This window comes from Haliotis asinina, chromosome 6, assembly GCF_037392515.1.
Source record: "Haliotis asinina isolate JCU_RB_2024 chromosome 6, JCU_Hal_asi_v2, whole genome shotgun sequence".
Lineage (NCBI taxonomy): Eukaryota > Metazoa > Mollusca > Gastropoda > Lepetellida > Haliotidae > Haliotis > Haliotis asinina.
This window is the reverse complement of record NC_090285.1, coordinates 15,305,976-15,320,786: the sequence shown is the minus strand read 5'-3', so window position 1 is coordinate 15,320,786 and position 14,811 is coordinate 15,305,976. Positions and strand designations below refer to the sequence as shown.

The window sequence follows — 14,811 nt, the reverse complement described above, 5'->3', positions numbered from 1 at the left end:
TAGCCAATCTGGATTTTTTCACTATACATGGGCTAGGGTGCCAGTTGCTATTTCACACACCTCTGTTTCCAACTGAGGTGTTATGTAACAGTCTGTTTTAATAAGTTGTTCACTGGTCACGAGGGGGCCATGGATTGAGGTATCCTGTATGTTTGGTAGTGAACAAACATAGAGGGTACATCAACCTGTGGGCCCCGAACGACCAGTGAACAATGTATTTATCTTATCGGACACCTCAGTGTTATGTTTGAACTGTTTGAAGCATGGGTATTGGATCATTATAAAGAACACAGGAGTTAGGCAACAGTGCAAACACTACTTACATGAAGTACCAGATGAATTTCTCACAGTTTTGCATTTCCAGTGGGTAACATAGATAACATAGGGGTACATTGGTTGTCTCAGCCAATCAGAAAGCAGCAATTACCTGTGAGGAAAGACACAGACACAAAATCATGTATCTTCTGTTTACCGTCACTTTGCATATTCAACGCCTAGTATTGTATGGACTTTTATCACAGCGCAGTTACCAGATCCTCTATCACGTAACAACTTGTCCGTTCCAGGACAGTGAGGCACATGTGATGTCGTGGTCAGAGATGCTGTGCACCATCCTCCGTCTGTTCCTCCAGCTTCCGCAGCCCCAGTTCCGTGCCCTGCTTCCTGCTGTCTTCAACTGTGTCAACCAGCTCATATGTCACGCTGAGGACCCAAGGCTGAAAGAAACCTTAGCAGACTGGTTCTACAGACTTGGGAGCATGTATGGCTTTTCATTAGAGAAACCTGTTGACTTGAAACCGAAAGATTCAGAGCCAGCACAGAGTGATGTCAGCACGTGCTAGCAGGGAGACTATATTGGAAGATTTGGTTGTATTTATCAATTGTGATATCATTTTAATTGTGATATGATGAACATGGCACACAAAACATGCTGGTCGCCAGGAATCGGCTTAAAATGATGAGGGTTGCTTGGAGGTGCAGGCTTAAAGGCTTATAATTATGATGGATTTCTCTGGCACCTGTAAACCAACTCGAAGCTGTTCAACAGCGCATCACAAAGTGCAGGAGGGAAAGGCTTCAGAGAAGACATAGGTTTTCAGCAGTCTGTAAAATGCTCAGATGAAATAATCCACTTTCTGTTAATTCCTTTGCAATTTTAGCCTTAAAGGATGTGCAAGTTCTAAATGTTGAGTTTAGTAATGCGGAATATCCATTTTAACATTGACTGAGACTCTGCATCATTTGACAAGATGTATTTTTAGAGGGTTCCATCTGTTTTGCATATTTTATCAGTCATTTTTATTGTTGGTATGTCATAGCATTCATGATTCCTTTTGAGGTCTTTGGAAATACGACAGTCGTTTCAGACATTTTCATTCAAGACTGGTAAATGTCAGTATTGGGATACCAGATTTGTTGAACATTCCAGGTACCCAGCTTCTAATTACTGGAACGACACTGATGGAAAACATCAGATACCAAAGAGAATCTGGAGCTTATGTATTGTACAAAATGTCAGAGCAACCCCTGTGTCTGGATTCCTGTTTCATGGACATTTGGAAATTTTCTTGGAAGATCAAATAGTCAGATTTCAATGCCAAATGTTTGAATTGTGATTCTATAAGCAGAAAGTGAAGGCTTATGTTTAGCTATTGATAGCATGGATAGGTTCTTGACAGCATTTCCTGCAGTCGATTGTTGCTCATGCTTTCAATCACTGGATTGCCAGGTCTCTTGTTCACTGGCTGCTGTGATTGCTGGAATGTTAATGATCATAGCATTAGCATCTTGCACGGATTACAGAACATGTTTACGGGATATCTGATTCCTGCTCAGAATTTGAACCTATCCTGATTCTAAGAGATCGAAAATTTGATCAGGTGGCCAGACTCGGTGACTTGGTTGATGGCTCAGATTGGTCGTTTGCATTATCGACCACTTGATTGCCATTAGTCACTAATTAAAGAACATGTTACAGGGTATATTAATCCCCTGCTTATAAACTGAAACTCATGAAGATCTGGATTAAATTGATCTTCAGTAGCCAATGGTTGTTGTAAAAGGCGACTATTGGGTTCGGGTGTCAGGGTCACTGATGTGGTTGATGCATTTCATCGTATCCCAACTGCGCAGGTCATGTTCATGTTGTTGATCACTGCATTGTCTGGTCCAGACTTGATTATTTTCAGACCGGCCCCACATACCTGAAATTTTGCTGAGTGTGTCTTAATGACATTAAACTCCTTCCCTTGCTTATAAATTGATGCCTATGCTGATTCAGGTGGTCAGGTTTAGTGACTTAGTGCATGGCCCAGATCAGTCATTCTTCATAATATCAATCACTAGTTTGTCTGTTCGAGACTTGGTTATTTACAGACTGCTGTCTCATAGCTGGAATATTGATGAGTTCAATGTTTGACGGATATCCAATATGGCTTACATCTTGTAAAGTTGGTTTATGTTACATTCCGTGTAGCTTTGTCATGTGACACAATTGACGACAAATGAAGAACTCATGAAACTATTTTAAAGTATATTTTCCTATTGTATGTTGTTGTAATGTATGTATGTGTAGTGTATGTTATCCCGATGGCGTCATATTTCTGCTCAGTAGTTTTTGTTTGATACTTTAGATGTTAGAGGTAGCGGTATCACATAACATCATCCGTACTGTATCATCGGCACCGAGGTTGTGAGGGGATGAAGATGTCTGTCTTCACAGTGAAGGGAAGGTGGAGTAGCCTAGTGATTGAAGTTCAACTCGTCAGGCCAAAGACTCGGTTTCGATTCCCACATGGGCACAGTGTGTGAGGCCCATTTAACCACTAGACTACCGCATTGCCCCTGTCATTGATACTTTCAAGGGACCTTTATTAGAGATCCCTGCGAGGTAGAGACATCATTGTAATACTGACATCAATAGTGGGAGAATTGACACAAGGACATTAATCTCAACTTTTTCATTCCATTGTGATAAGTCCCTTCATCTCTGTTGCTGTGACATTCATAATATTTCTTGGATCATCATCAAGAACATATTTAGCAGTGATTGTCATTGAACTGTTTTTTGTAAATGTTTGCCTTTGTTACGTGTCATTGTGATAAATATTTCAAGTGTTTATGTTTTTAGATGTACTGATATCTACACCAGTGTTGTGTTAAGATGGTTATTGTGAGGTTTTGCTGATACAAGACAAGTGTAAGATATTTATGTATGTGAGTTAGTTGTTGATATTGGTGATTGGTTCTTTACTGCAAGGTTTATTTTGCAACATCTTCAGATTTTGTTGGAAATACTTCTGTTGATTTTGAATAGTTTACTTATTATTTCTGATAACTAGAGAAATCCAACTGTTGTGCAATATTATGTCTTACTTAAATCCTTATTCTTTTTTCATTGTTTGCTCCTATTTTGTTGATTCTTTGGTTGATACTTTAATTGTGAATCTATGTATTTACTAGGCAGAAACTAAGTTTCAATCATAGGCATCAAACATTTAAAGCAACACTTCTTAATCATATGCAGACTTTCCTTGTAGGCTTTGTTCTGCATTCACATTAAGGAAAAAAATGATTTTGCCAAGACCAAAAAGCTGATAGCTGATTTTTTTTCCTTACCACATGTCTTTGTATAATATCATGTATATATGAGGGTGAAGCTGATTTTGTTAATCTCATGTAAATGTAAATTCATTGCCAAAATGTAAAAATTAAAACAAAACAAACACACTATAACAGTAAATATATTATTTTAAAATTAACCCATGACTGATTATTTAATATTTATATCCGCTTCAGTCACGACATTAAGTTGGGTTTGATGATGCTAATTTGGTTATATTTTGATGCAGTTTTGTTTTTCATAGTATAAATTGTAAGGGCTCTGTTTCACAAACCAGTTGTTAGACCACTATTTTTTCAGTTAGTGCCTTGGTTGAGTCTACACAATGACAATCTCACTTGTGAGCTTACTTTCAGTCAGTCTCATTGTTGAAGGGGTGGTAGGGTAGCCTTGTGGTTAAAGCGGTCCTTCATCACGCCAAAGGTCTGGGTTCGATGGGTACGCTGTGTAAAGCACATTTCAGGTGTCTCCTGTCAAACTGTTGGCTGAAATGTTGCTGTAAATGACCTAAAACCAAATTTTTTCATTCACTAAGTCAACAAGAGATGCGTATGGGACCAGATACGGATGAACAACTTCTTTGTTACTGTGAGGGATATGCTTCAGTGTATGTTCTAACACGATTATGAAGGAAGTTGTTTATCTGTATATTGTCATCCTTACTTACTGATCCTACTTTTAAATGCCCCTCAAAGAAGTTGAAGGTGCACTATCATGCCACATTTCTCTAAAAGTCAGTCTTGCAGTTCTCTCATTAATAGTATTTATCAGCCTCCAAAGCTACCATATTGTATGTTCTGAAAAAATGATGTATTAAGATTACAATATGAATTGAAAAGTTCGAATGAAATAATGCAACATTGCAGTCGAATCTCTTGCCCTGTACCATCTGAGCATTATTCCAGCGAAAATCACAGAGTTGTGTCCCTTGGGACGGTCTATAAATATCCTTGAATACAACTTGTGATTGAGGCCAGTTTGGCAAACACTGACAACACCAAGTATGACAGTTTTCAATGTACAGAGCTATCATTTACATGACATACATGGGAAGTTTTTTCTGTTTGGAAGCTGTTCACCACAAAGTTTCAATTATCAATTTCAGGCAAGTGGTATGGGATGATAAGTCTGTTAATGTAGCAATAGGAAGCCAAAGTGAATGCATATCCCCCAATATGTATATTGAAGACCAACATATTGTCAAAAAGGTTTGACATTGTGCCTTTAGAGAATGGTACAAATAATATTTCACTAAAATATACAAACACTACAACATTTAATTACCATGGTGACTACATATATACAACCACTTTGTGAAACAGGCCTTTCATCAGTATTTATTTCAGGATGGATTTTGTGTGCAATACATTCCTGGTTGAGGGTATTTTGTATTACTTATTTCAGTCTTGCCTTTTTGTTGACTGCATGTTTATTTATTGTTTTTTTTGTGCACCAGTATACAATCAACATTCCACCTTCCAGATATTTTGCACAATCAGCATATTTTATGGGCTGATTTTCATAATTTCTGTTTTTGAAAATTTTAATTAAGGTAGTATTTTGCCAAAAGAAGGGAATAATTTTTTCTCTTACTTTTTAAGTTTAATTGTTTGCGGTTGTGATGATAATGTCAGACACATTTTATGATAGTTTTGAGACAGCTCTGCATTATTAGATGATTCATTCATCTTTATTTGATCCCATCTTTTTGATAGTTTTGGGGAGTTGTGTGGTCTTTTTTCACTTCATAAGTTGTCCCCAAAATGTCCCTAATTTGTTTTGTTGAATATCTTCACTAGGTTTTCTGATGAAACAAGTTAAGATGGGTTGGCTTTGTGGTTAGAGCTGTCACCTTCAAGTCCTGAGTTTGGTTCCCGTAATGGGTATGATATACACTATGTAGTATTGTTAAAACTGCAATAAAATATCATTCATTCAGATTAAATGAGGATGCAGGTTTTGTGGAAAGGTATATTTTAAGACCTAATCATTTTGTAACAATTTCTTTTTCTTCCTAGCCACATTTTGTGGAAAGGTATATTTTAAGACCTAATCATTTTGTAACAATTTCTTTTTCTTCCTAGCCACATTCGCCAGTAAAACATTTGGTGCTTGGTTGTGTCGTTCTGCCAAAACTTCATAAATCTCATACATTCAAGGTTTTGAGTGAGGAATCTCAATTTTGTCAATGGAGAAAGAATTATTTTGTAAAAAAAATTACTCTTAACTCGCAACAAATCATTGATTAAAATTATGTGAGTTGATTATACAGATATACAGTAATCTTGGGGATCTTCAGGCTTGAAATACTTTTGTTTTTTGTCCTGTCTGATTTGGTTTCAAAGTAAAATGTGCTTCCAGAGTTTGTTGAGCAATGTGAATGCACATGGTTTGTGATGATATATTTATGACAATTAAATATATAAGTCTAAATATATTAATATACAAGTTATATTGATATGATCATTTAAGTTGCCACAAGTTGTTGTTACACAGGTAAATGTTGATGGTTGTCTTTAGGTAATTCACACCAGTATATAGAAATACTTCTAAATGAAGTTGTTAAATACCAATTCTTTCATATTATTATGGTTAATCTGACATGCCACGAAATTAATATGTTTAAAAAAATCAATATGTTTAAAAATATCTTATGGTCTTTTTAGAAAAAATTGTAATTGGTATATATGAGAGATCAACATGGATTTTTCAGGTAAGATCATAAAGAGTAACCGCTCATACAGTAATCAAGCGTTTGCTCGTCACGCCGAAGACCCTGGTTCGATTCCCCATGTGGGTGCAATGTATGAAACCCATTTCTAGTGTCCCTTGCCATGGTGTTGCTGGAATATTTCTAACTGCAGCATAAAATATTCACTCACTCATTCATACAGTAATCTAATGTTATAACACACATACTTATAAGGAATGGTACTGTCATACGTTAGGGAGTTAAGTTTAACTCTGTTCTGTTCAATACTGTTCAAGATCAATTCTATCCTGAAACTTCACGGTTGAATTGGAGTAATATGAAAGAAACAGGTGTTCCTTTACTTCTTTTTATCAGTATATATTTATGGCAGTATTTCTTCTCATTGATGATTCGTTACTCTGAAGATTGTTATCTGATAATCTGAAAAGATTTCACTGGGTTTAGTCCTACCAGATTTACAAGACATCACTGTATACATTCAGCCTAAATTCATGTTCGTCTACTAGACCAAGACGACTAGATTGTACAGAGGATAAGCATAAAAACCATTGATGGCTGTCCCCATTGACAGCTGTAATTGTGAACAAGGTATTTTTACTGATAAAACTGATAGTAAAATGTTCTCTTTCAAGCAAGACTAGCTATGAATTCTGACAGGAAGTGAAATAACATTTCCACTCGTCCTATGGGCTAGTCTTAACGATTCCCCAAATTTCTACGGCTGTATTTGGTTACAAATGAAAAGACTGACGAGCAGTGGTTTTCATGATATTAAAATTATAAGGAAATTATTCCTTAGGCAAATTTGATTTGATGTACTTAGTTTTATTTGCTATTTCTATAGATATTATACTGGTTAGGTTATATAGGTGTCTATATTAGTATGATGTAATGATTGTGAAGAATACCTTAAGGATCTTTTGAATTCAATGAAATTCACTTTGTACATTGTGATTATTGTTATGTTGACATTGTTCTGTTGTCAAAACTTGTTACATTGTGGAGGTGTTCACCGTGGCAGAGGTTCATCTGGTACAATGAAAATAAACTCATCCTCAAGTATGTCTTATTTTTCATGTTCAGTACATTCCCCAAACCTTAAGAATCGGGGTCAGAATTGGCTTTCAGCAGTCCTGGCTAATCAAAAGAGGTAACTAACGGGATCAGTTGGGTAGGCTGCTGACTTAGTTGATACACCGAGAAGGATTATTGCAGGGAATGATGCTCATTGTCTGGTCCAGGTGCAATTGATACGATGACTTAAATCAACCAAGTCAGCGAGCCTGACCACCAGATCCTGTTAATCACCAAGAGGGTGTTGCCTAACCAGCATCTTCACAGGTGTGGTCCAATCTAATATTTGTTATACTGGGATTGCATTTTTTCACTAAGTACACATTATAGTACTGTCAGGGATTTGGCACCACATCATTAGCACAAGTTGTCTATCTAACCTGCTCGACGTGTTGGGGTAGACAAGTGGATAAAGCGTTCGCTCATCACACAGAACACCTGGGTTTGATTCCCCACATGGGTACAAAATGTGAAACTCATTTCTGGTGTCCCTTGCTGTGATATTGCTGGAATATTGCTAAAAGTGCTAACCCCAACTCACTCACTCTAACTTACTCAGTTTGTATACTGGACAAAAATAGTTAAGGATATATGTAAACAGAGACCATATACCTGTATATGGTCTCTGATGTAAATTTTGAAATTTTGATCAATTTTGAATAATGATCTATGTATTCACTGAAAGTCTGATGAAATAACAATCAGGAAAATTACAGTATCCCGAAAGTCCAGTATATTTCAGCTTACCTTGCATGTCACAGTAAGCCTCAATGGACAAAAGGGCAGTAGGGTAGCCTAGTGGTTAAAGCGTTTTGCTTGTATCTCACCGATCACCCCTGATGGATTTCCCACAAGGGTACTAATATGTGAAGCCCAATTCTGGGGGTCCCCTTTGGTAATAATGGTGGATTGGTGCTAAAAGCTGGGTAAATAGATACTCACTCATTGTAATTTTCAGTGGAAAGACAAAGAGTGTTATCTCACCCAAGATTGCCCCTTCACCTAAGTGCCACCATGTTGAATTCCTGCAGTCTAAAGTGACTAATTCATCTACATTACTACTGTAACATATTGACTGTTCGTTGACTGTTACAACAATATTTCTGTAACCCTTTCAGGAAAGGTTAATACCAGCTGTGGTAACTTACCTGTTTGAAGAGAAAGTGTTTCATTGTATAAACACTTACCCCAGCACCTCGGCAATGTGCCATGAGCCAATGCCCCTAAATCTGTCACTAGCATGGGTTACCTCCCTTGACACTGTTGCCATCTATCACCACCAGTTTGGGCTGACTTTGAGCTGTCCTGAGTCCGTCCAATCTTCCCACCATGGCTTATAACTCATAAACTTGAAAGCTTTCTGACTTATGTTATCTTCTCTTGCGATTAAACTGCTGACGTTCGTGTGTGTTTGTTCTTTAACTATATCCAGGTTGTTTGACTCCTGATAGCTTTAAATTGCATTTTAATGCCCTATGATTAAGGCATGTCACTATCTCTGAAGGTAAATGTTGATCTGGGCAGTGGTTGATAAGAACTTTTTGCTTTTCTAGGGTACTTGGGTATAGCATGAGAGTATGGTGTTCAAGATATAGACAGAAGTTCAGTATAGACAAAATTAGTGGATAACAAGCTCTATATATCATGAGTGCGATATACAGAGGAAGTTGTCAAAACCGGCATCTGCATAATCCAGCAAGTTGTCAGTACCAGCATAAAATCCAAGTCCCTTCCGTGGCACGCACATTTATCATCAGCTCTCCAATCCAGCACATTGTCTAAAGTGGATTGTTTCCTCAGTCCCAATGAGCGCTGAATAAGACAGCTTCCACAGTACATATTCTTATCAAGAATCTATGTCATTCCCCATTGACAAAGGTAGAAGATTCTGTATCGAGACACCACACTCATGAAATAAAAAAGAAGTTTGTCCCTATTCTACTTCCAGCTTCAGTTTGTTTCTAGTTTTATTGCGCTTCCAGTTGAATATTTCAACAAAGGTTATACTTGCATATTACAATATGAGGTTTTATGTTGGAATATATCTCATCTCATGACATACCCGTGAAGGTCCAGGGGTAGAATAGGCCTTCAGAATCCCATGCTTGCCATAACAGGCGACTATACTTGTCGTAAGAGGCAACTAATGGGATCGGGTGGTCAGTCTCGCTGACTTGGTTGACACATGTCATCGATTCCCAATTGTGCAGATCGATGATCATGTTGTTGATCACTGAATTGTCTGGTCCAGACTCGATTATTTACAGACCGTCGCAATATAGCTGGAATATTGCTGAGTGCGGCGTAAACCTATACTCACTCCTTCATCTCATGACAAGTCCAAGCCTCCAAAATACATAGTTCAGGATATGCAGGATATGCAGGTCAAGATTCAGGATATGTATCGTACAATATGAACATGTTCAAGATATTTGAGGGGTGATGGGGTAGGCTAATGGTAGAAGCCTTCCGTCATCATGCTGAAGACCCAGGTTCGATTCCCTACACCGGTACAATGTGTTAAGCCTATCTCTGGTGTCCCCTGTCGTGATATTACGGGAATATTGCCAAAAGTGGCATAAGACAATACTCACCCATCCACTACGGTCACACTAACTTGTGGATGAGACACAGTTGTCTCCCTTCTCATAACGACATCCGTGGTGACAAAGCGTGTATGACAATTTCAAAGATATGAAGTATTTATTTTAAACGACAATATTTCTGACGGACATGGAGTACATACAAACATTCAACTGGATTGTACCAGGACACACATCTACAAAGGAAACTAGCTTTAAATAACACATATAAAACTGTTGAGACTGGCGTGCGGAAACGGATCACACACTAGAAGTGACTGTGAATTGTTACGTTGTCAAAATCTGAAGTAATGTCGAATCAATGCTTCAAAATATTGATATTTTGTAAATAATATTTAAAGATCGATTTTTAAATCTTCTAACTGCAATCAGTCAAACATTATTAGGCAAATTCTTCCCTTTAATCAGCCACTATTATGTGCGTGAAATGTCTTACGGGACACTTCTATAATATGAAATATACATCACATATTTAACTAAGTTACATGTTATTTTTCGACTGATGTACTAATAAATAACATTCATATAGGAATACTTTATACATGGTTCTATATCTACTGGAGACAGTTTGACCACCCATTTTAAAAAAGTTCAAATTCATAAATAATAAAAAACACAAATATTTAAATACTAACAACGCACTTCGATACAGGTTTATTTAACACAATATCGTGGATCATATTGCTCACGTTTAATAACTGGGTTATGTACCAAGCATTTCGTATCCATGCTGACAGATAGTTTTTCTACATTTTCACAGAAGCATGTGCAAGGTCCTCGTATGCACTGTTCATTTCCATCCTTGTTTAATGAAATATGAACTGGAAGTTCCGAATGCAAACAAAAACATGAACCTTCACCCGAAGTACCCATTGTTCTTGTATCACTGTCGGCTATCTTTAATCTGATTGACGACACTGGTAAGTCACAGACAAATGACTGCGTTCCACCATACCGGATGTGGTGTTGCCCGGATGTATGTTCCATCTTCCACCCTTGAGCCCAAACATCAACACAAGTTATAAATTCGGTCTGTTTTGACCTCGCCAATAAGATGGACGTTGGCCTTCCAGAACTCATGATATTGAGACGTCTTCCCTCCGTCGATCATCTTGTCAATATCACCTTCCCTGATTGCTTGTTCCATCTCTTCCGAGGGTCTGTATGACCAAAGACGCAGAACTGGACGATTCTCGTTCAGATGACAGATCAGAAGAGACAGACATATCTTGTCCGGGGTCTCCAGTCCGTTCTGGATCATCAAAACCTTGCACATGCACAGTTCAGCGACGTCTATAGGTCGTGGAGTCTCCTGTCCAGTGACCTTCACATTGACGACGTAGAGATGACCTTCTCTTCTGCACAGCGCATCAATTTGACCATTCAGGACTCTTGTGTAATTGGAGACCTTGACGTGGGCTATAAGGTTCACAGAGAGTGCTGCGAAACTATCAAACCATGTCTCCACCTTCCGGTCGAAAAGCCTACAAAGATGCCCACTAAACGTCGTCTCGATGTCATCGTAGGCCTTAAGCTGACGGAACATATCCACGGCCCCCTTCTTCCTCATCATGGTGAGCACCGCGGCGTGGAACTGTCGACCCTGTTCCTCTCTCGGGGTGTTGATCAGGAACTGTTTGTACTTCTCTTGCGTTCGCTCGTGTCGGTTGAAATCTAACCGACACGCGTCCTTCCGAGAGAGAAAAAACTCCCATCTGTTCTTTCGCTCGCTGTTGTAAGTACTGTATACTAAATTTTCACCTAAACTTTCCACTGCTATGAATATCTTCATGGTCGCTAAGTCATAGTGACGAGATAGCTTCCCCAGCCTTTTCATTAAGTCATCCTCAGTCATGAGGTCCTGTGAAGACATGTGCGCCATATTTGTCTGTGTTTTGACTAAGCCTGACTTAAACCCTCAAGGTGTGTCACAGCCGTCAATGTAACATAAACATACATACCATGTCGATAGAGCTTGCTCCACATGTGAAACGCCAGTGTCAGTAATGTTTCTCCAGTATCACACTAAAAGTACACAGTAGTAATGGTGGCTATCACCCTGATCACGAACTGTTTCTCGGCAGTGTCACTCACAAACAAACAGCTTTGTCAATACCCGAATTACACCACGATCCAAGCGACGTAACCCACGCTTGAGATAGTCCAGTAGACAATTATCCGGTTAAAATATCAAGCCTGGACAAATCTTTCTAGGAATTTCTTCGTGTGTTTTAGCGGTATGTTTATAAGAGAACGGATTATTAACACAATAGTGTCGGTAGGAGTGTCCAAGCTGTGTGTACGCTAAGAATAACATGTTCTGCGCGGAGACACTGAATGACAGATATTAGTCCAGCACAAACGCTTTCAATGCACAGCGCGAGACGTGCTTTAACATGTATTATCAAACCTTTGTAGGTATAGTATCACTGTGCTGAACCTTACGCTTGGGATGAGACAAGAATGTCTTCGAAGGCCCGTGTTATTTTGCATTTTTTAATTGATTTTTAAAGAAGACCCCTAAAGTGATATACTGTATTTAAATTGCTATATATTGCAGTTTTGTTTTATCAAACCCGTGCATCTATACTAACAACGTGCTGAGCCTTAAGATTTGGATCAGACAATGATATCTTCGAAGTCCCGCGTTATTTTGCAATTTTTAAAATATTTTATAAGCGGACCTCTAAGGTACGCTAAGGTCGTATTACTGTGGTTGAACACTTATAGCATGACATTATTGTAGTACCATTCGTGATATGCGTGTTTGTTTTAGAGGTAGTTTATTGTATGGGGAGTTAATCTCAATGATTTAGCTTGACACAGCTTAGATGTCGAATTCTTTTACAATCGGAGCAATGACGATTTCTTTACAACGAATATACTTATATTATTAAAACATATTAATTATTTTTTTTCAAATATATTTTAATACATGAGAACAAATGCAGTATTTTCTACCGATTAATTATTCAATGTTTATTACATCGTATTACAACAATATCGTTAAACAGCTGGAATATTTCTGAGTTCGGTGTTTCGCAACAAATAAATACTATGGTATGTCGAGAATATGGGTCAGCTATAGATGAGTAAGTCATTAACACACCCCATAAATGCGCACGAATACGCGTGTGTAAACACGCGGTGCAAGTGAACAAGTTTCAGTACAAGAGATGAGTAATTTGGTTGGTGCATGACATCTTATCCAAATTGAGCTAATTGATGCTTATGATATCAATCACTGGGTTGTCTGGTCCAGAATCGACTATTTACAGACTGCCCTGACATAGAAGGAACATTGCTGGTGTGGTGTCTAATACCAAAATAGATTAAACTGTATTTAGACAGCGGGGTTGGTGAGATAGCCATATGGTTAAGGGGTTCGCTTTTTCACGCCGAAGGCCAGGGTTCGATTCATGGGTACAATCTGTGAAGCCCGTTTCTGGTGTCCCCCGAGGTGATACTACTGGAGTATTGCTAAAAGCGACGTAAAACTAAACACACTCACTTAGACAGGGACTGAGTATATATCTAGTGCCAGGGTGAAATATAAGTCACTTGTGGAGACATTTACAGCGTCCTTAAACCCATACACAGTCATTAAGTGTCAGTGGACCTCTATTAAAATGGGATATACTGGTAACTTGAAGTCCGAGGCGAGTGTGCTTAGATACTCCTAAATTGGCAATATATCGGGACAGACATTTTTTAGTAAACATTTGTGAAAAAGTCGATATTCTGAACAGTGTTCACATTCCATGGCCTTGCTTAGCAACGGCTGGAGATCTAAGAAGTACATGCATATCGTATCGTTGCTAATAAAATAAATGCGAAAATTGCGTTTTTTTTATCTGAAACTTTTTATGGATAATTTAACGTGTTCTAAAAACAAAATGACATAGATAAAATACAAGTACAAGGGCGGATACAGCTTTTTTGGAGAAAGGGAGGGATATCGGCGCACAGTTTATTTTCAACCGTTTTCAGGGGCGTTTCAATGGCCATTTACTGAACTTTCGGGAAAAAAGGTGGTTTGTGGAGCTCTGGATTCGCCCATGAGATATTTTTCTGAAATTTTCCTAATCTCATTGAAATTTACGGTAAGCACGTCTCATCGAATAACGAGTGTGACCCCTAGTGTCACACACTGCATGTATAGCAGTGCGGTGGAAATGTACAGGGGGTACTATCAATCTCGGTTCACTATTGTATTGTCGCGTTGAGAAAGATATACACACGTTTCCTTGATTGATTGACACCAAGGTAAACGTGAAGACTGGACCGTCTACACGCCATGCAGTCGTATCTGTGTCACGTGACTACCGTTGGTATCAACACTGCTTTGTTGATATATTGGGTTGAAAAGGACACAAGAGAAGGGGAGAAGCATTGCTGAAATGCGAACAAAGGATCTGGGACCTGGGGTCTGTGTTGTCGCTGAGTGTCTTATCTCCACCCAACCGAGTATGTTATATGACAATCTGGGAAATACATGGTGGGTTGGTGCGTGCTAGCGTTAGTGTGTGTGCACGGGAGAAACAGACTATGTGTGTGTGTGTGAGAGAGAGAGAGAGAGAGAGAGAGAGAGAGAGAGAGAGAGAGAGAGAGAGAGAGAGAGAGAGAGAGAGAGAGAGAGAGAGAGAGAGAGAGAGAGAGAGAGAGAGAGAGAGAGAGAGAGAGAGAGAGAGAGAGAGAGAGAGAGAGAGAGAGAGAGGCGGTCCATAAATAATCGAGCCTGGATCAGACAGTGATCAACTTCATGAGCAGTTGGGATACGACGATATGTGTCATCCAAG

The 14,811-nt window shown here is 38.6% G+C and overlaps 2 protein-coding genes across 3 annotated transcripts in view; one reads left to right on the top strand and one right to left on the bottom strand.

The window, feature by feature from the left end:
• The window catches only part of LOC137287161 (brefeldin A-inhibited guanine nucleotide-exchange protein 3-like), a 58,229-nt gene extending 50,835 nt beyond the window's left edge, over positions 1–7,394 (top strand). For both annotated transcript variants that reach the window (XM_067819326.1, XM_067819327.1), the window contains one exon: positions 567–7,394. In XM_067819326.1, coding sequence (XP_067675427.1) covers positions 567–842 — 276 coding nt within the window. In that variant the 3' untranslated portion in view covers positions 843–7,394. The remainder of the gene's footprint in view (positions 1–566) is intronic.
• A 2,699-nt stretch (positions 7,395–10,093) lies between these two features.
• Positions 10,094–12,348, bottom strand: LOC137286848 (uncharacterized). Its single transcript, XM_067818859.1, has one exon. It carries the CDS (start codon positions 11,892–11,894, stop codon positions 11,022–11,024), a length of 873 nt encoding a protein of 290 aa, XP_067674960.1. The 5' UTR covers positions 11,895–12,348; the 3' UTR covers positions 10,094–11,021.
• Between the last annotated feature and the right edge of the window lie 2,463 nt (positions 12,349–14,811).

Bases quoted from the DNA above. Each gene is read 5' to 3' on its own strand.
- LOC137286848 (XM_067818859.1), bottom strand. From the start codon at position 11,894: ATGGCGCACATGTCTTCACAGGACCTCATGACTGAGGATGACTTAATG.